The sequence below is a fragment of the Pseudophryne corroboree genome, chromosome 2 (assembly GCF_028390025.1).
Source record: "Pseudophryne corroboree isolate aPseCor3 chromosome 2, aPseCor3.hap2, whole genome shotgun sequence".
In the NCBI taxonomy this organism is placed as follows: Eukaryota; Metazoa; Chordata; class Amphibia; order Anura; family Myobatrachidae; genus Pseudophryne; species Pseudophryne corroboree.
Window position 1 is genome coordinate 1,010,471,446 of NC_086445.1, and position 22,575 is coordinate 1,010,494,020.

Below are 22,575 nucleotides of genomic sequence, written 5' to 3' on the forward strand. Positions count from 1 at the left end.
CTCCACTCTTTTCACTGCTTCATGAATAGACCCCATAGCCATATATAAAGCTAAACCCAGCAGAAAACGTAATGATAGGAGTGGGTGTAAAAGTGACAGGAGGCCGGACACTGGCATGACATGAACACAGTGCATCTATGGAGATAAGAGCACCTTAGGACACTATGGGGTATTTCTACTGCACTGAGGTGTCTTCTGAGAGCAAACTTCACACCGCCATACGGCTGGCGTAGTCCCCGGGGATAATGCCGCAGCAGAGCATCAGTCTTACAATTCAATCACTAAGATGAATCTGGACAGAAGAAGCATCAACTGCAGGAATCCAAAGGGTTAAATCAATCAGTGAGCAGCTTTTACTTTTCCTGCCTGATGCAAGCCTGTCTCACATGTTCCGGCGTTCCCCTGAGTTCCAGCAATCTAAAACCTGAGCAACCCCGGTGTGAACGCTAGAATCCATAAAACCACTCTCCTAAAAACCTTCCCTAGTCCCCGGGGACATAGGGCACCTTAGGGAGTGTGGTTTTAGAGGTGGGATCCATTAACTACTAAGAAAATAAAAAGTGCAATCAATAAGTGGTTACACGCAAAGAGCAGCGAGCCTATTTAAGCAAAGAAGAAACTAAGCGAGTATTTTACAACAGCTTGTTGGATATCAGCTGCTTCTCTCCATAGCAGGTGGATGGCACAACAACGTGTGTCAAAGGCAACTGTTTCTCGTCGCAGAAATGAGAGCAAGCCCACCTCGCCCTAGGGAGGCGCACCCACGGTGGCTGTTATGGTTGCGGTACATCTGCCTATTTGCACATGGTAGAGATGTGTCCAATCACCTCTATCCTCATTTCAAATCAAACAGTCCCATTTAGTGCGCAATGGACTTTGAGACTTAGCTGCGCCAAAACACTGACCCGGAGCAGGTAGTATGCTATACGAGAACTAAGACGCAAAATTGAGAAAACAATTAGTACAAAGGAGGAAAGAGTGCACAAAACAGGCATCAGGCAATGATACGGTCATTACTAACTTTTGGGCATTTTGGAAAGCGCACACAGGCCCTCAAAAAAAAATACTGTTATATGTTGCAGTAATTTAATTTAATATATACACATTTAGGGGCCTATGTGGCCCTTCATGATGAAGTATCAAACTGGCTGCAAGTTATGGCGGTGGATACTTAATTAGCGGAGCAACGCAGTATTGCTCCGGTGCTTAGACGGCTGCACGGAAAATCAGCTGTACCCCGCAATCAGTAGCAACGCTACAGAGTTCACGCATGCACACAGCCAAAAGCTGCGCTGTACAGTGACGATGGAGCAACTCCAGACCTGCTTCCCATAGGGAGGAGCGGTGCTTCGGGAATTAACGCCATCTATTTCAGGAGTTTGCAAAATATTAGCCGGCACAATCGGGCCCCTAATAAAGAATAGGCCCTTTACTAGAAACACTAGGCGACGTCGCTCTTAGAGCACATCGGCTAGTGTGTACCCACCTTTACTGCCAATTTAGTTTAATAAATTTTGCTTGCCGGGACAGCGCATCCGAAAAGAGGCGAAATTGTCTGCAAAACGCTATTTCATTGTAAAGTGCTCACCGTTAGCTAGCTATATTACCATCACAGAGAGCAATGATTCCTACAGCGTTAAGGGTTTAATAAATTCTTTCATTTACCTTTAAATCTGCCATTTTGGCCAGAATTGGTGCCTGATAAATAGGCCGCCTAAGGCAGCAAACACCTGAAGTTTAACAGTACTTTAAATAAACCCTTTAAACTTTCTTTAATTTAGTCAAGAGCTGCACAAATGACCGAGTGATGACTGCACTCCGGCAATGTCTGCAATGCCACTGCTCTGGGAACCTTCAGACACAGTCAAAAGGTTTGGTTAGTACAAGGTGTCTGCCAAGTACAATTAAAATTACAAAAGCGTGAAATTAAAATTTAGACATTTCATTTTTTTTTAGACCAGCTGTAAAAAAAAAAAAAAAAAATAAGTGAGAAAAAGTTTTACGTCTCTGTGTTTAAAATTCTGCTTGTCAGACGTTTTTGATGGTCGGTTGGTTTTCTGAGAAGTAAAAAGCTATATTATTATGTTTCCCAAACATTCTTGTTATAAAAATCCACAGGTATAAAAATAACTCAGGGCTACTGAGAGCCGACGGCGGACAGGAAAATCGCACGTTGGCATATTTAAACAGACTTCATACTGTACAGTAATTCTAGAAATTGTCAAAGTGTGCCGCGAGCCAGCACGCTGTAAGAGGTGGTCGTTTTCTGAGGTATCCGTTCAGATGGTCGACCATGTTATGGTCGACAGTCATTAGGTCGACCGCTATTGGTCGACATTGACATGGTCGACACATGAAAATGGTCGACACATGAAAAGGTCGACATGAGTTTTTTAACTTTTTTTTCTTTTGGGGAAATTTTCCATACTTTACGATCCACGTGGACTACGATTGGAACGGTAATCTGAAGCATGGCGAGCGAAGCGAGCCATGCGAGGGGACGCGGTGCACTAATTGGGGTTCCCAGTCACTTTACGCAAAAAACGACACCAAAAAAGGACTGTCGACCATAACATGGTCGACCATTCATACCGGAACCGTTTTCTGAGCAGTCTACTTGTTAACAAAGAGATAGTGACAAGTCTGAGTAACGTGTCACCAGTGGGTTAAAATTATTTCTACATTCTTGCAGTTTTAGTACCTGAGAAGGCGTTTCACACATACAGTACAGTACATTGGGCTGCAAACTTTGCTGTCCTGGGTTCGGATAGTCGTCGCCCCCAGGGGGAGTGTAAATCCGCCGTGCAAGTGTGCGATCCCATGTGTATGCAGAGCTGCAAAAATCCACTTTGTGCAGTCTCTGTGCAGCCCAGAAATTACTCCTCCAGTGCGATGAGAACAGGCTGATTGGGGCCGGAGCAGACGTTACACACCCTCCCTGAAAACGATTGGACACGCCTGCGTTTTTCCGGACACTCCCAATAAACGGTCAGTTACCACCCACATACAGCTTCCTCCTGTCAATCACCTTGCAAACGCCCGTGCGATCGGATTTTTTGCACCATCCCTTCGCTGACCGGCGATGCCCTTTGTTGCTGTCCGACGCGCGTGCGCATTGAGGTGCATACGCATGTGCAGTTACGCACAGCAGCGATCAGATATGAATCACCCCCATTGCTTTTGTAACAGAATTGCAAACAGACCTTGACGATAAAACAGTGAGGGCGGGATGTACTAAACGGAAAATGCGGTCAACTCCCGTTGACCGCATTTTTGGAATGTACTAAGCCACAGCCATTGGGTCAGCACCGTGAAGGGGTTCACCAGCTTTTGCTGGCGATACCCCATAGAAGCCCCGCGCCCGCCTCCGACACTTTGCGCATTTCAACATCGGATTAAAGCAGAGTTACAGTATACACAAGTCCTACCCGGGTCGTAGTGCAGTGTGAAAGCATCCAACCTGGGTTACCCAGCCCGGGACTCACAAAACACTGGTGATTGTATAGGCACTAATAAACTGTATTTCTATATTTTAATATAATACTGAATTTCAAATTCTATTTACTGACTGACATACTGTAGAATCAAAGTGGTGAAGGATTACAGTACGTCACCAAGTAATAGTGAGTTGATAGGCAGACTATTGATCCAGCGATTATGGAGAAATGGGAAAAAGGCTGTGTAAAGGAGAGTGAGGAGTCTTCAAGGTCAGGAATCATGGGTGCGTTTATTGGAAAGGCCTAGCACAATCTTATGGGAAGACAGAAGAGGAGATGGGTTGGGAGCATAGAGGAATCTTGCAGCACAATTTAAGATTGATTACAGGGGTGACTGTGTTGTCATTGGCATGCCAAACAAAAGTAGGTTACAATACTGAAGATGGGAAATGATAAGGGTGTGGATATGGTTCTTGATGGTTTCTTTTGTAGGAAAGGACCTGTTATGGATATGTGACATATATAAAAGAATCACGATTTGGAGATTGTCTCAGTATGAGTACTGTAACCCAGGAACATGCAGGGTTGGGGGTGACAGGTACAATTTAGGAAGAAGGCAGAATGATGGTGCAAAGGATTATCAGAGAGCAATCAGGAACATGGAAGGAATATAAGCAGCTCAGTTTTTTTCTGTGTTTAACATTAAATCATCAACACGGTTTATTTCTAAGACGTACCAAGTCTCTGCAGTGCATGCTAGTAACATGACAAATCAGACAAAAAAACAAATCATATACAGAAACAGTAGAAACAAGGTTAACTGAGAAGGTTAGGACTTGAAGATACCAAGGGCCCTGAGAGCGTACATTATAAAAGGGAGAAGCCAAATATGACACAATGGGAGCTAATGGAACAGGATGGTAGCTGGAAGCACCAAGACAGAGTAGTATAAATAAAGGGCAGGCTAGGCTATAGTGAACATGGGTTTTGAGGAAAAGAGGGAGAATATCTAAGGTCAGACATGTTTTTGAGGGAGGTATTGGCAAGAGCTTTGACAGTAGGGGGTCAACATTATGAATGGATTTTCGTGTAGATAGATGGGTGAGTGAGTGGAAGGCTACAAAGGAGGAGGTTGTAACAGCCTACGTGGGGATTAATAAGAGAACGGATAATGGTTTTGGAAACACCTTGAGCAAGAAACGAATATATTCTATCAATGTTTATATGGAGGAGGCAAGGAAAGAACAAGGGACTGGATGTCTGGAGTAAAGTAACTATGTCAACTATGAAATAAAGGCAACGGGCATGGGAAACTGGGGAGAGTGACATTAACAATGGTGACAGAGACTAGAAGGGTGGGGATGGAAGAGGGAAGAAAATGAGCTTTGGATAGCATTGTTATTACCAAGCCAAAATTGTAGGAGGCAGTTTCACACAGGATAAAAAAGGAGGACAGCTAAGACGGAATAGATTTGGGTGTCATCTTTGAGTAGATGGAGTAGATTTGAGTGCCAAAAACAGTAGTGCTTTGAGGGGATTCAAATGATAAAGGGACAGGAGTCTGTGCCAAAATCAGATACATTTAGAAAGGAAGAAGGTGAATTAACAGAAAGGAAGGAGGTGAAAGAACAGAAAGCAAGGAGGGGAATTAACAGAAAGGAAGGAGGTGAATTAACAGAAAGGAAGGAGGTGAATTAACAGAAAGGAAGGAGGTGAATTAACAGAAAGGAAGGAGGTGAATTAACAGAAAGGAAGGAGGTGAAAGAACAGAAAGGAATGAGGTGAAAGAACAGAAAGGAAGGAGGTGAAAGAACAGAAAGGAAGGAGGTGAAAGAACAGAAAGGAAGGAGGTGAATTAACAGAAAGGAAGGAGGTGAATTAACAGAAAGGAAGGAGGTGAATTAACAGAAAGGAAGGAGGTGAATTAACAGAAAGGAAGGAGGTGAAAGAACAGAAAGGAATGAGGTGAAAGAACAGAAAGGAAGGAGGTGAAAGAACAGAAAGGAAGGAGGTGAAAGAACAGAAAGGAAGGAGGTGAATTAACAGAAAGGAAGGAGGTGAATTAACAGAAAGGAAGGAGGTGAAAGAACAGAAAGGAAGGAGGTGAAAGAACAGAAAGGAAGGAGGTGAAAGAACAGAAAGGAAGGAGGTAAATTAACAGAAAGGAAGGAGGTAAATTAACAGAAAGGAAGGAGGTGAAAGAACAGAAAGGAAGGAGGTGAAAGAACAGAAAGGAAGGAGGTGAAAGAACAGAAAGGAAGGAGGTGAATTAACAGAAAGGAAGGAGGTGAATTAACAGAAAGGAAGGAGGTGAATTAACAGAAAGGAAGGAGGTGAATTAACAGAAAGGAAGGAGGTGAATTAACAGAAAGGAAGGAGGTGAAAGAACAGAAAGGAATGAGGTGAAAGAACAGAAAGGAAGGAGGTGAAAGAACAGAAAGGAAGGAGGTGAAAGAACAGAAAGGAAGGAGGTGAATTAACAGAAAGGAAGGAGGTGAATTAACAGAAAGGAAGGAGGTGAATTAACAGAAAGGAAGGAGGTGAATTAACAGAAAGGAAGGAGGTGAAAGAACAGAAAGGAATGAGGTGAAAGAACAGAAAGGAAGGAGGTGAAAGAACAGAAAGGAAGGAGGTGAAAGAACAGAAAGGAAGGAGGTAAATTAACAGAAAGGAAGGAGGTAAATTAACAGAAAGGAAGGAGGTGAAAGAACAGAAAGGAAGGAGGTGAAAGAACAGAAAGGAAGGAGGTGAAAGAACAGAAAGGAAGGAGGTGAATTAACAGAAAGGAAGGAGGTGAATTAACAGAAAGGAAGGAGGTGAATTAACAGAAAGGAAGGATGTGAAAGAACAGAAAGGAATGAGGTGAAAGAACAGAAAGGAAGGAGGTGAAAGAACAGAAAGGAAGGAGGTGAAAGAACAGAAAGGAAGGAGGTGAATTAACAGAAAGGAAGGAGGTGAATTAACAGAAAGGAAGGAGGTGAAAGAACAGAAAGGAAGGAGGTAAATTAACAGAAAGGAAGGAGGTAAATTAACAGAAAGGAAGGAGGTGAAAGAACAGAAAGGAAGGAGGTGAAAGAACAGAAAGGAAGGAGGTGAAAGAACAGAAAGGAAGGAGGTGAAAGAACAGAAAGGAAGGAGGTGAAAGAACAGAAAGGAAAGAGGTGAATAATCAGAAAGGAAGGACTAAAAAAAAATCTCAATATGTATAGTTTGGAGCAGAGACGAGAAAGGGGGGGACATGATAGAAACTTTCAAATATATCAAGGATTTTAACAAAGTTCAGGAGGGAAACATATCAAATGAAGAGAAGTAGTAAAACATGAGGACATGCACTGAAACTGGAGGGAGGTAGGTTCAGGGGAAATTTGAGGAAAAATTACTTCATGAAAATGTATGGAAGATAAGTCAGATTCTATCCGTGTGGTCAATAGGCACAATTGTCAATTCTTTTCTACTGATTGTTTTGTAGAGTCATGCAGATTTACATATTGTGTTGTGTAGAATTGTTATTTTTGGATCTTAAGATAAACGGAAAACTAGCTAAAACAAAAATTCAGCGCAGGGTAAATACTGGCTGATTTTGCATGTAGGGGGTAATTCCAAGTTGATCGCAGCAGGAAATTTTTTAGCAGTTGGGCAAAACCATGTGCACTGCAGGGGAGGCAGATATAACATGTGCAGAGAGAGTTAGATTTGGGTGGGTTATTTTGTTTCTGTGCAGGGTAAATACTGGCTGCTTTATTTTTACACTGCAATTTAGATTGCAGATTGAACTCACCCCACCCAAATCTAACTCTCTCTGCACATGTTACATCTGCCCCCCCCCCCCCCCCCTGCAGTGCACATGGTTTTGCCCAACTGCTAAAAAATTTCCTGCTGCGATCAACTTGGAATTACCCCCGTAGTCCGCACGTGCCGGGCAGCTTCGTTCTTACACTGAAATGTAGATGTGGGCTTGGGCACCTCCTCCCAAATCTAACCCTCTCTGCACATTTTACCCCTTGCAGTGCAACTTGGGCTTTCGAAGGTGACGTGGAAACTTCCTGGCTCATTTAGCTTTGCCTCCAACCCAGAACCATCCCCTAACGGAGTGAATGAGTGTGAAAATACAAGGAGACCATATTTATTATTCTCTGCTGTCCGGTCCCATTGCGTCAGGAATAGAAAGCAGTGTATGCTCTTACCTGGCCGATGTGCTTTGGGAGCTGCCATGTTCTGCACCTTCCCTCCGTCGAGGGGTTTCGGGGGTGACGCAGTAAACCTGCATATCCCGGACTCTGAGGGTGTGCTAGAGGTCAGACTGTCTGTGTACTCATTAGTCCCTGCAGTCAGCTGCTCTGAGGAGGTGTCTGATATGAAGCACTCTGTAATGGTGAACTTGGCGTGTCTCAGCTGCTCCTCCATCTTTGCATGCTCGTAGGCTCTCGCCAGCTCTTCGTAGGTGGATGAGGCACTTTCCGTGGATACCATGCTGCTCCTGGCTCTGTCTGCAGGGACAACGGAAAGAACAGATTATTTACATCACTATACCACTGTATACAGGGCGCAAAGCAGAGCAGTGCAGTGTCGTGTCCAAGGGCAAAACAATTAGACAACTGGGAGATAATGAGGTTGTAGTGAAGGAACCCAGGAAGACATAACAATCACATTAGTACAAGTAGATGGAGGTTAGGAATATTTCAATCATAGCTGCCTCCAAGTGGAAATCTGTAAGGATTACAAAGGCCGCAATCGCCATTTTCCCGGTAGAAAGAGCCAGGACAGTGGCTCCCTATGCAATTAGGTGGTCCATGGGCCAGCAGAGTTGAACATTTGCATTGAACATGCTACAGAACACAGGGGGTCATTCCGAGTTGATCGTTCGCTAGCTACTTTTAGCAGTCGTGCAAACGCTAAGCTGCCGCCCTCGGGGAGTGTATCTCATCTTAGCAGAAGAGCGAACGAAAGGATTGCAGAGCGGCTACAAAAAAAAATTGTGCAGTTTCAGAGTAGCTTCAGATCTATTCAGCGCTTGCGATCACTTCAGACTGTTCAGTTACGGATTTGACGTCACAAACACGCCCTGCGTTCGCCCAGCCACGCCTGCGTTTTTCCTGGCACGCCTGCGTTTTTTCGAACACTCCCTGAAAATGGTCAGTTGACACCCAGAAACGCCTACTTCATGTCAATCACTCTGCGGCCAGCAGTGCGACTGAAAAGCTTCGCTAGACCTTGTGTGAAACTACATCGGCCGTTGTGAAAGTAAGTTGCGCGTGCACATTGCGCCGCATACGCAGAAGTGCCTTTTTTTATTTGCTTCATCGCTGCGCAGCGAACATTTTCAGCTAGCGATCAACTCGGAATGACCCCCACAGTGTATGCAAGTGCAGGTAACGCAGACGTGTTGAAGGCAGTAGTTTGCCAATAGCCGGGAAAACAGAAGCGATACAGTTATTCTGTGGCTAAGAAACTGCTAGTCTACCTGTGCCAAAGCCCCACTAGTAGCCTGATGCTTGGTCTGGGCTGTAACCTACCAACAAGCAGGACACAAACTGGATACACAGATTTCGAATCATGTCCTTCTGGCATTTAGGGGGCAGATTTATCAAAGTACTAACCAATCAGCTCCTAACTGTCATTTACCAGCTGTAGTCTGCAAAACGAAAGTTGGGAGCTGATTGGTTGGTACCTTTTCTCTCTACACTTGATCTCTCTCCACGCTTTGATAATGATCCCCTTTATTGGCTACCTCAAGGCAGACTGTAAAGCAGAGGGCGGAAGTGTCAGTGCCGAATGACCAAACAAAATACTCAGTCACACCATCCATGGTGCGGGTAACAAATACCATGCCTGCAACGGCAGTATACCGCATTTCCAAAGTTACCATTTATTTTTCTGTAATTCTCATCTTTTGTAACACGCAAGTAGTGATAAAGCGGAGATAGAGCTTGCTACCGTCTTCCAATGTAAGGGACGTAATTTGATTAATATGAAAAACATTATCTTCCTAGGTAAACACTTCGTCTTAATCTACAAGGCTTTTAATTGCTTTATCATTGGTACTAATATTAAAGCAATTTCTCATCTCGTAAGTGGCTTACTAGAAAATCAATCGCTGCAGCTTGTAATCCCTTTATTGGCTTAGGCTGTGTTTCAATTGGGAAGTCACCTTTGTGCGCAACACTGACATTCATAGAGCAGGCTACAGGAAGAAACCGCACACACACACACACACACACACACACACACACACACACACACACACACACAGACACACACAGACACACACAGACACACACACTTCAATGTAGACTCTCCGCTTGCAAACTATAAAATAACATTTTTTATGGCATACATTTATTCATAGCCCACGGACAAAGCAATTCTGATTGATAAATATAATCTTGCAGCTCCTGGTAATAGAGTTTCTAATCTGGTTTTGTTGGAGGGGCAGATAAATGAAGTTACCATAGGAACTGCTATATAATGGAGATTTACTTGCTGGGGAAGAAGAGACAGAAACGTGCAAATAGAATTTTAGATTCTTCTTATCTGCAGATTAATTCCTTATTATGATCCCGTGCAGCAAATACATTAGACGGCTGGCGTGAAGTTCACTGTGAGGTAAGTGCGGATGCGCCAAGTCTGAAATACAGCACCCCGCATTCCAATTAATGTACTTTATTTATATAAAAGGGAAACTGTAGACACTGTTCGGCTTCTGTTAATCTACCTCTCTCAGAACAGTCAGTTACTAGCCGGCAGAGCCGACACTCATTTGAAAGACGATGAGGATTCAAACTATTTTATACTTCTAATTCGTTATTATCTGCAGATGTTTTCTCAAGCAAATAATCAGTAATTAGCTACAGTTGTGGGCAAAGGCAAACGCAGGGGGGGGGGTTCCGGTTGCCCAGAGACTCCCCTCCTCTTGGCAAGTGGCTCAAATTATGAAAACAATAGCAATGGTATATAGGGGGTCATTCCGAGTTGTTCGCTCGCAAGCTGCTTTTAGCAGCTTTGCACACGCTAAGCCGCTGCTTACTGGGAGTGAATCTTAGCTTATCAAAATTGCGAACGAAAGATTAGCAAAATAGCGAATAGACACCTCTTAGCAGTTTCTGAGTAGCTCCACACTTACTCGGCATCTGCGATCAGTTCAGTGCTTGTCGTTCCTGGTTTGACGTCACAAACACACCCAGCGTTCGCCCAGACACTACTCCGTTTCTCCAGCCACTCCCGCGTTTTTCCCAGAAACGGTAGCGTTTTTTCGCACACACCCATAAAACGGCCAGTTTCCGCCCAGAAACACCCACTTCCTGTCAATCACATTACGATCACCAGAATGAAGAAAAAACCTCGTAATGCTGTGAGTAAAAAACCTAACTGCATAGCAAATTTACTTGGCGCAGTCGCACTGCGGACATTGCGCATGCACATTAGCGACTAATCGCTCCATTGCGAGAAAAAAATAACTAGCGAACAACTCGGAATGACCCCCATAATACGATAACTAGAGCTATCACCACATAATGCAGTTTAAGGGACAGAGCAGAGCTGCTGCACATGCCCAGTGGCAGCATCTTTTTCTACCAAGTTTGCTGTGTGAATCCTCAATCAGTACACTGGATAAGAGAGTACCTACCAGGAAGAAAAGACTGGAGCCTTACCATGAGGTGGGAGAATGTGTGCTTAAAAAGTGCAGGATTGGTTCTATTATGTTTGTGTATTTATTTATTATGGTATGTTTAATCCTTTTACTTACTTCTTATTTATATTATTTAAATGTGTGATACAACCTATACTATAGACCATCTATAGTGTTAAATATTAATACTGTATTCCATACAGTATACATTAATGGACAGGGTCTTTACTAGGTTCTTCTACCGCTCTCCCAGACTCCCACAATTGCTCCAATGTTACGCAGAGTGGGAGATTGTGTACTGCATTTGGAAACCCTCCTCTAGAAATCCTGCATTTGCCACTGGTGGGAGATGCACAGAGGACTTTGCCTGCCCACGTGGCTTCCCGGTGGACCTGACGCTAAGCCTCGATGACTCTACAAGTGGAGGCTCGGGACGGTATGGTGTGTGGTGGTTGATAGGACTGCAAACGTAGCTGCCAGCCCCGAACTAATGACAAATACGGGCACAACCAAAATGTTTGCAAACTGTTAAACAGAAAAAAAAGAAAGTGAAGCATTTAGATGAGAAACTGTTCTCAAATTCTGAAAATGTTATAAACGTGGATGTCACATTTTTAATATTCACGTAGATTAATAAACATTACAGACATATAATGCCATATTTACTTATTGAACAAGGCTCGTCATGGCGGGTAAAGGCCAAAATCAGTGTAATATAATTACCTGTGTCCTGTGACGGGCTGACACTGTAGCTGTCGCTCTCCTTGTCTACTGACCCGGTGGCTCTAGGGGTGGGCAGCCTCCAGTCTGTGGTTAGTGTATGTGCAGATATGGTGGGGTGGGGTCTGTTCAGCGTCCATTGGCTGGCGTACCTGTTGCGGGTTACCGGCCCAGCTTTTGCATTTTTTCTTGTGGTTGGATCTATGACAGAGATGGGGAAGATAAAGATCATTAGATTATAATACAAAATGAAAAGACATGAGCTTGGTTACATCCCTTCTAGAACCCCTGGTTTCCGCTTGCGCATTGTGCTCCAGCCCTGTGGAGACTTGGCAAGGCGTGGAGGGCTCTGCTGAAGCCGATAGGCCTTTGCTGGGTCACCATTTCCCACATGGTTTGCTAATTTCTGAATGGCTGTCATAAACAACATCCATGAACTTAACTTGATAGTTATTCAGTCACACTGTACTTTATTACACTTCATGATGCTGACATATCCGGGATTCTTACCCATTGCTTGTGGCATTGCAGTCAGACAATCTATTCATTAAGCTATCTTGCATAGAAAGGTAGATAATTCTAAGCTAGAGAATTCTAACTATTTGAAGCTTACCGTTTACTTTGTGAAAAAATGATCTGCATTGCGGCTGGGCAGATCTATGTAGTGTGTGGCTGCAAAAGATTGGATGTCTGGCTGCACACTACATAGATCTGCTCAATTTCAATACTGATTATTTTCATAAAAAGTACCAGTAGCTTCATAGAGTGTTGATAGTTTCCATGCAGGATCAAACAGCTCAATGAGTAGGGTGTCTGATTACAATTAAATAGGTTATAGGTTTGAATCCTGGTATAGCAGTATATTGAAATGTGTTTTTCCTCAAGTTAAGTGTATAAATGTGGTATAAAGAGGATTTGTGTCCAAATCCATTTTCTTGCAGTGGTGTATTAATGTGTGTGTATTATATGTGTGTGGGAAGGGGCATCACAGCATGGGCTTTACCTGGGATCAATCTTCTTATGCCCCTTCCCCACAAGGCATGCACCTTACGTTCCTACTGAGCAAATGAGGGAGGCGCCAATTCTCTCTCTGGCACAGGGCACCAAAAGTCTAGTTACGGCTCTGCACAACAGGGACACATGCACACCCACACCCACATTCACTACTAACACCCCAGCAGCACGCAGGCACCCCCACCCCCACATTCACTGCTAACACCCAAACAGCACCCAGGCACACCCTCCCCCACATTCACTGCTAACACCCAAACAGCACCCAGGCACACCCACCCCCACATTCACTGCTAACACCCAAACAGCACCCAGGCACACCCTCCCCCCACATTCACTGCTAACACCCAAACAGCACCCAGGCACCCCCACCCCCACATTCACTGCTAACACCCCACAGCACGCAGGCACCCCCACCCCCACATTCACTACTAACACCCAAACAGTACCCAGGCACACCCACCCCCACATTCACTGCTAATACCCCAGCAGCACGCAGGCACCCCCACCCCCACTACTAACACCCAAACAGCACCCAGGCACACCCACCCCCACATTCACTGCTAACATCCAAACAGCACCCAGGCACACCCTCCCCCACATTCACTGCTAACACCCCAGCACCAACCAGGCACCCCCACCCCCACATTCACTGGTAACACCCCAGCAGCACCCAGGCACACCCAGCCCCACATTCACTGCTAACACCCAAGCATCACCCAGGCACACTCACCCCCGCATTCACTGCTAACACCCCAGCAGCACCCAGGCACACCCTCCCCCACATTCACTGCTAACACCCCAGCAGCACCCAGGCACACCCTCCCCCACATTCACTGCTAACACCCCAGCAGCACCCAGGCACACCCTCCCCCACATTCACTGCTAACACCCCAGCAGCACCCAGGCACCCCCACCCCCACATTCACTGCTAACACCCCAGCAGCACCCAGGCACACCCTCCCCCACATTCACTGCTAACACCCAAACAGCATCCAGGCACACCCTCCCCCACATTCACTGCTAACACCCAAACAGCACCCAGGCACCCCCACCCCCACATTCACTACTAACACCCCAGCAGCATCCAGGCACACCCAGCCCCACATTCACTAACACCCCAGCAGCACCCAGGCACACTCACCCCCACATTCACTGCTAACACCCCAGCAGCACCCAGGCACCCCCACATTCACTGCTAACACCCCAGCAGCACCCGGGCACACCCTCCCCCACATTCACTGCTACCACCCCAGCACCAACCAGGCACCCCCAGCCCTACATTCACTGCTAACACCCCAGCAGCACCCAGGCACACCCAGCCCCACATTCACTGCTAACACCCAAGCATCACCCAGGCACACTCACCCCCGCATTTACTGCTAACACCCCAGCAGCACCCAGGCACACCCTCCCCCACATTCACTGCTAACACCCCAGCAGCACCCAGGCACCCCCACCCCCACATTCACTGCTAACACCCCAGCAGCACCCAGGCACACCCTCCCCCACATTCACTGCTAACACCCCAGCAGCACCCAGGCACACCCTGCCCCACATTCACTGCTAACACCCCAGCAGCACCCAGGCACACCCACGCCCACATTCACTACTAACACCCCAGCAGCACCCAGGCACACTCACCCCCGCATTCACTACCTACACCCCAGCAGCACCCAGGCACACCCACCCCCACATTCACTGCCAACACTTCATCAGCACCCAGGCACACCCACCCCCATATTCACTACCAACACCTCAGCAGCACCCAGGCACCCCCACCCCCACATTCACTGCCAACTCCCCAGCAGCACCCAGACACCCCCACCCCCACATTCACTGCTAACACCCCAGCAGCAGCCAGACACCCCCACCCCCACATTCACTGCTAACACCCCATCAGCACCCAGGCACACCCACCCCTACATTCTGTTTCCTTGCTAGAGTTCTGTTTCTAGGCTGGGACCGGACCCCGAGGTGGGGTCCCTGGGAGAGGGAGGATTGGGGCACATGCCCCCTGGGCTTCCTGCTTATTCCTGCTTCGTGGTGCATAAAGCCGTAACTGGAGAAATACAGGTGGCCAGGGTGCCCCCTTCAGGGCTGGTACCCGGAGGCAAAATGCCTCCATTGTCTCCTGTGCAGTAGCAAAGAACTGCTCCACTGCATCGGACATCGGCAGTGCACCCAGCTCTGACTCAGCCCCCAAATGCAGTGCTTTTAGAAGGTGCACATTGTAGGACATTATAAGCAGTTTCATCCCTGTCTTTGCCTCCAACTTTGAGGGTATTGATCTCATAAAAAAAATTATTTATATATGCACTGTTCTGTGCCGCCTCTGAGAGAATTCCCTCACGTTCTGGAAATGTCAGGCCCACTGCAGGGATGTGGTATATTTTTAGCATGGCTAGACAGAGACGCTTCTAGAGAGAAATAAAATGGCTTTTAGCCCCAGAAATGTGAGCAGTACCCTCCTATAATTCTATAGTATGTCACCGCACCCTGCTGTGCTGTCTGCAGAGCGGAATCACTGACTATCTCTAAGTGGGAATAAATACCATCCTTCCAAACAGTTTGCAGGAACAAAGGCAGTGTAGACGTACCAGGCATCTCTCTGCAAATTCCCATTACTCCGTCACCTAGCCTCAAAATCAGGCATTTCAGGGCATACGCTATTTATCAAGGTCATTTGTGGGAAATCCCCCCCAAAAATGCTAAATTGCAGCTTCTCCGAGTTGTACAGTACAGAGGGGTGACCACAGCTCTTTCCTGACACCTCATCAGCGATAAATGCAAGCCACAATGATCACACCACGGCCGCATTAACCATGTGATACATACGCCCCTACGTGCTGGTCCCTATGTCCTGGGTGATAGTAGTGATAGCTGCTGTTTATGGACATACAAATGTGATGCGGACACTGTATGTGTATAAACTCAATCAGATAATCCTACATCATAAAACGCAGCTCCTCACCTCTATTGGGGGAATTCAAATGTTCTGTGTGCCGATGGCGCAGCAATTCAAGTGTTGCTCCGTTCGGGTGCGCACAGCCGCTGGTGCAGACGTTACTGTTATGCTGTCAAGAAAATACCACCACACAACCAGCGCACAAATCCTCCTTTTAGATGGATCAAGGAGTTTGAGTCTTCTTGTTCAATAGTTTTGTGACTCAGTAGCCTTCAATACCTCAAAACAAAAAGACATATATACATAGTGTAATACTGTATTGTCCTTAATATATGAATGTCTGTATTTAAGTGGTTACTCATACCCCTTAAGGTGGTCTACAGATATGCAGACAATTCAGCTTTTAAGGAAAGGTAGATACAGTAGGGCCAAACAGCTTTTTCTCCCGGTAGCTTCTCTCCAGGGGGTATCCCACTTACTCAAAACAAAAGACACATATACATAGTGTAATACTGTATCTCAATAAATAAATGTCTGTGTTTAAGTGGTTACTCGTACCCTTTAAGATGGTCTACACATTTGCAGACAATTCCGCTTTTAAGGAAGGATAAACACAAAATAATTTATTAAAACATATTGTGGAACAGACTCACAATATGTTTTAATAAATTATTTGAAGTTTTTACACTATGGAGATTTTCTCTTCTTAATTTTATGATTGTGAGCGGGATATCTTCTGGAAAGAGATACCGGGAGGAAAAGCTGATTGGCTCCATTGTGTTTATCCTTCCTTAAAAGCGGAATTGTCTGCAAATGTGTAGACCATCTTAAAGGGTACGAGTAACCACTTAAACACAGACATTTATTTATTGAGATACAGTATTACACTATGTATATGTGTCTTTTGTTTTGAGTAAGTGGGATACCCCCTGGAGAGAAGCTACCGGGAGAAAAAGCTGTTTGGCCCTACTGTATCTACCTTTCCTTAAAAGCTGAATTGTCTGCATATCTGTAGACCACCTTAAGGGGTATGAGTAACCACTTAAATACAGACATTCATATATTAAGGACAATACAGTATTACACTATGTATATATGTCTTTTTGTTTTGAGGTATTGAAGGCTACTGAGTCACAAAACTATTGAACAAGAAGACTCAAACTCCTTGATCCATCTAAAAGGAGGATTTGTGCGCTGGTTGTGTGGTGGTATTTTCTTGACATTGTATTTTGTTTAGGGTGCGGGTGTCACTCTTCCATACACACAATAGCAGCCATTTCTGCGCAGTGGTGAGACTCCAACTCTTTTAGAATATTTCCAGTTACTGTTATGCTGTTGACTGGCTGGTAACTAGTATCATCATAAATGGTGAGTTCTCACATCACCATTGTGCTCTGCTGTCACCTAAGTGTTCCTTAATCATTAATAATCCCTGGAGTAATGCGCCCCTAATATAAATTATTACAGGTACAGAAACCGTAGATTATTGTGGCATCCTGCCCTTATTTGTTCATGGAACAGTTCAGTGATTACCGGCAGCAGTGGGGAACACGGGATCGGTATGCGTGACCGACGTCGGCATCCGATTGGTCAGGAGCCCCTCAGTATTCTAAGTATTCTAAACCCCCACCTCCATAAACCTAACCCTCACTTACCGCAGCCTAACCCTAACCTCCTCCCTTAGTGCCTAACTTCCCCCCTTAGTGCTTAAACCTAACCCTCCCTTCCACAGCCGAAAACTAACCTCCACCCTTAGCGCCTAACCTCCCCCCTTAGTGCATAAACCTAACCCTCCTTTCCACAGCTGAACCCTAACCTCCCCCCTTAGTGCCTAACCTCCCCCCTTAGTGCTTAAACTTAACCACCCTCCCTGCAGCCTAACCCTAAACTCCCCCACAGCCTAACCCTAACCCGACAGCCGGTATCTTGAACGTATACCTGGTACGCTGCCCCATTTGTAAAACAAAGAACACTATGTACAGTACTGAAGAAAATACAGCAGCACATTAATGAATAAAAGCCATCACTCTGTATTATCTGAAGATACTGGGTGTTTTGCTTTGTGCTATAACTGATAATTATCCAGTCAAAATGGATGAGATCACCATGGAAAGAGGATCTCATTCGACCTTTGGGTGCTCTGACCTCAGTAACAGACCCCAGTGAAGACATAAGTGATCTGGCAGCTCATACTGGGCCAGGATCCTGTCACTGGGAGGGTTCCGGTATGAATGGTCGACCATGTTATGGTCGACAGTCATTAGGTCGACCACTATTGGTCGACATTGACATGGTCGACATGGACACATGGTCGACACATGAAAATGGTCGACACATGAAAGGTCGACACATGAAAAGGTCGACATGAGTTTAACTTTTTTTGGTGTCGTTTTTTGCGTAAAGTGACTGGGAACCCCAATTAGTGCACCGCGTCCCCTCGCATGGCTCGCTTCGCTCGCCATGCTTCGGGCATGGTGTCTTCGCTCCGCTACCGCTTCGCTCGGCACACTTTACCGTTCCAATCGTAGTCCATGTGGATCGTAAAGTATGAAAAAGTTCCCCAAAAGAAAAAAAAAAGTTAAAAAACTAATGTCGACCTTTTCATGTGTCGACCTTTCATGTGTCGACCATTTTCATGTGTCGACCATGTGTCCATGTCGACCAATAGTGGTCAACCTAATGACTTTCGACCATAACATGTTCGACCATGTGAATGGATACCCACTGGGAGTACTGGTAGGTGGTTTCCATGTTTACAGGGGATTGTCTTACAGGCGGACTTGTGTCTTTATGCTGCATGGAGCTACAGAGATCTGCTGTGCTGCACAGACCTGAGCTGACCTGTCTGCATTACATTATCTGACAGGATTACCATGGCTACTTACTCCTATAGTAGCTTCTCCAGGCACCTCAGATCAATCCAGTCCCTTCACTAAAATCTCCTTAACCCCTCCACACTCAAATGTACCCGTCACATACAGATGTGTCCTTACTCAGCTATGCTCTCACAGATTCACTAGAGCGGCGCCAGTTCTTACACTAACATTTTGTGAGGGTATTGTGCGTTTCTTTCGCACTGCCATCACTACTGTACTATACATAGCAAAGGGCTATAAGTCACAGGAAGATGCGGGAGACTCCTGCTTATTCAGTAAGTTTCCCGCACTCCAGGAAGACTAGGCAACTCTCCCGCATCCGGCCTGCTTCCTAACAACGCATTTAGGCTCCGCCCCCTGTCCAGGAATAACACCATTTTCCTGTGGTAGGGGTGGAGCCTAATGATGTGACAGCTCTGCCCCGCCCCCCAAGTGGCCTGCAACGTCTGCTCTTCAGGCTACTCCAGGAGACAAAGGAGGTAAGTATAGTATGTATGACATGATTTTCTAATTTTAACCGCATTGTTAGTCTAATGAATAGCAGCACTGCGGATTACTCTGAAATCTCTTTGCTACAATATCCACTAATATTATGCTCTTTTTTGGCTAATTTTGTATTCATTGTGTACAACAGAAAGTGCTATTTTCCTTCATATTTCATGAGGCATGTTTTGGGAGAACTTGCACATTATGAACGGCCTATAACATGGTGCACTGCTGTGTCCAGCACCGTGGCGTGAGACTTGGGGGGGGGGTAATTTGGGGCAAAAGCAATACTGATGAGAACGCAACTCATCACTATAATAAACTGCAGCGATCACTAATGTCCCCACGTGACACTCGCAAGCATCTGGCACGTACACAAGCATTAATGATTTCCGGCATGCCGCATGATCCACAGTCATTACTACCCAGATAAAAAATGCAAGAGTATAATTCAATTTTGCAAACAGTTTTTCCAGGCTTTCAATCAATTAATCATACTGCTGAGAGTTTTAGAAAATAACCCAATTTATTATTAAATGTAATTCCAACTGATTAATTGAATAGAAGACATTTACCAGGCTTTAAGTTAGCAAAATCATTAACGAAGCTCCACTGTGCAATACTTTATACCCGCATGCAGAGCGGTCAGGGAAGGGTTTAGCGGAGCCGGGCCCGGACACTTCAGAAAGACTGATCCGTATCTATCCACAATCACTAATATTGTGACTGCTGATTGGATCACAGGTAACCAAACTGGGAAACAATTAACATAGGGTCTAATTCAGCCCTGATAGCTTATGCAAATTGGTTAGCAGTTTGGCAAAACCATGTGCACTACAGGGGGGGAAAGATGTAACATGTGCAGAGAGAGTTAGATTTGGGTGGGTTATATTGTTTATGTGCAGGGTAAATACGGGCTGCTTTATTTTTACAATTTAGATTGCAGATTGAACACACCCCACCCAAATCTAACTCTCTCTGCACATGTTATATCTGTCCCCCCCTGCAGTGCACATGGGGCCTAATTCTGAGTTGATCGCAGCAGTAAATTTGTAAGAAGTTGGGCAAAACCATGGGGGTCATTCCGAGTTGTTCGCTCATTGCCGATTTTCGCTATGCTGCGATTTGCTGCTAAATGCGCATGCGCATGGTACGCAGCGTGCATGCGCTTAGTTATTTAACTAAAAACTTTGTAGTTTTGCTGTTGTTCGTGCGGCGCTTTTCAGTCGCACTGCTGATCGGTGAGTGATTGACAGGAATGGGGCGTTTCTGGGTGGTAACTGAGCGTTTTCCGGGAGTGTGCTAAAAAACGCAGGCGTGTCAGGCAAAAACGCGGGAGTGTCTGGAGAAACGGGGAAGTGGCTGGCCGAACGTAGGGCGTGTTTGTGACGTCAAACCAGGAACTAAATGGACTGAAGTGATCGCAATCTAGGAGTAGGTCTGGAGCTACTCAGAAACTGCAGGAAATTATTTAGTAGCAGTTCTGCTAATCTTTCGTTCGCTATTCTGCTAAACTAAGATACACTCCCAGAGGGCGGCGGCCTAGCGTGTGCACTGCTGCTAAAAGCAGCTAGCGAGCGAACAACTCGGAATGACCACCCATGTGCACTGCAGGGGGGACAGATATAACATGTGCAGAGAGAGTTAGATTTGGGTGGGGTGTATTCAAACTGAAATCTAAATTGCAGTGTAAAAATAAAGCAGCCAGTATTTACCCTGCACAGAAACAAAATAACCCACCCAAATCTAACTCTCTCTGCACATGTTATATCTGCCCCCCCCTGCAGTACACATAGTTTTGCCCAATTGCTAACAAATTTGCTGCTGCGATCAACTCAGAATTAACCCCATGGTTTTGCCCAACTGCTAACAAATTTGCAGCAGCGATCACGTCTGAATTACCCCCATAGTGCGGGTCCCTGAGAGTCAGGATATGTTCGAAATTGTTTCATCAAGGTGCGGAGTTCTGTCTGCTAGAAGCAATACTTGTGTTGGCCACAAGAGTGGCGCTATATGAAAATGTAGTAGTAATTTTTTTTTTTAATGGGACATGCATCCTGCAAACAACACGTTATTATGTTACAGTGATGGTAGGGAGGTCTGGAAGAAAACCACAAGACTGAATAAATGTACTCCGTAAAAGGGTCAGGGGGGCAGATATAGATTAATGAATTTACCTAATTGCTGAATTTGATACAGAATGGATATTTTGGTCTTGGAAAAGGTCCTAATTGGACCGAAACATCGCCTGGTGTGACTGAGCTATAACATGGAGTCACAGCAATGAATGATTCACTTCTCATGTATGAAGTCTGGCGAGTGCAATTGATATCCACATAGTGGATTTTTACACACACACACACACACACACACACACACACACACACACACACACACACACACACACACACACACACACACAGTATGGGGGTCGACCATTATTAGTTCAATAGCTCAACCCCCCCATATGGTCGATATGTAAAAGGTAGACATCTGAAAAGGTCGGCAGGTACAAACGGTTGACGTGGAAAAGGTAGACACAAGGTTATTTTGTTTGTTGGGTGCCATTTACCATTTGTAACCCCAATTAGTGTACTGCTTCGCTTGCCACTCGTCGGGCAAGGTGCCCCCCGCCCCGCTACCGCACAGGCTACTAGTCCCAATCGTAGTCCACGTGGATGGTAAAGTTTGGAAAAGTTTTTCTTTAAAAAAAAAAAACTTGTGTCGACAATTGTCTTGTGGATCATTTGAACCCGTCGACCTATTAATTATGTTGACCATATGGGGTCGATTTATTTACTGTTGACCTATCATCCATATACCATACTACATATACCTACATAGACGGATGTGAATGTCTAAACATTCTCTATTAAACCCTTTGAAATGTCTGCACTATAGAATAATTATAAAAAATATATATATTTAAAAAAATGGCAAAATAACCACATATATAATATTTTAGAAATCGTAATATATATATATATAAAAAAAAATCAGCATAATGTAATTATAAATATACTCACTTGTTCCGGGACGGGCATCGGAGACATCTACCAGGGGCCCAGTAGCCTGCGACACGGACTGGTAATGGACTGTGTGAGTTACCGTTAGCGACTTCTGTTTTGATGACTCTCCAAAATCAGCATCAGTCAATAGCACTGTAGATCTGTCATCTTAAAGCGAGAGGAGACTTAATGTTAGGGGAAGATTTAAGGTGGCGTTTGAAGAGCTTAAGAACCTTAATGCTAACATAACAGAGAGCTGGTCTGGTAAGCCGTCTGCAGATTTACAGCCATGCTCCTACAATGATTAAAAAGTGTATATAACACAGAACCTCTTACAATCCTGACATTTTTTTACGTGTGCAAAAATGCTAGAATAAATTGCTTGCCGTCTCGTATAAATCGTGTCTCCGGAAAGCAGAGATCCATGATTGCGGAAGAAATGGCAGCGGCTACTTTGCTTACCAAGCAAGCGGGAGCATGCAGCGAGAGAAAAGCAGGTTCT

The 22,575-nt window shown here is 45.2% G+C and overlaps 1 protein-coding gene across 3 annotated transcripts in view; it reads right to left on the reverse strand.

Annotated features, from left to right (window-relative positions):
* DSCAM (DS cell adhesion molecule) overlaps positions 1–22,575 on the reverse strand; it is a 796,975-nt gene that overhangs the window by 37,258 nt on the left and 737,142 nt on the right. For all 3 annotated transcript variants that reach the window (XM_063956595.1, XM_063956594.1, XM_063956596.1), the window contains 3 exons: positions 22,092–22,241; positions 11,788–11,985; positions 7,622–7,924 (listed from right to left, as the gene is read on the reverse strand). In XM_063956595.1, the coding sequence (XP_063812665.1) occupies positions 7,622–7,924; positions 11,788–11,985; positions 22,092–22,241 (651 nt within the window). The remainder of the gene's footprint in view (positions 1–7,621; positions 7,925–11,787; positions 11,986–22,091; positions 22,242–22,575) is intronic.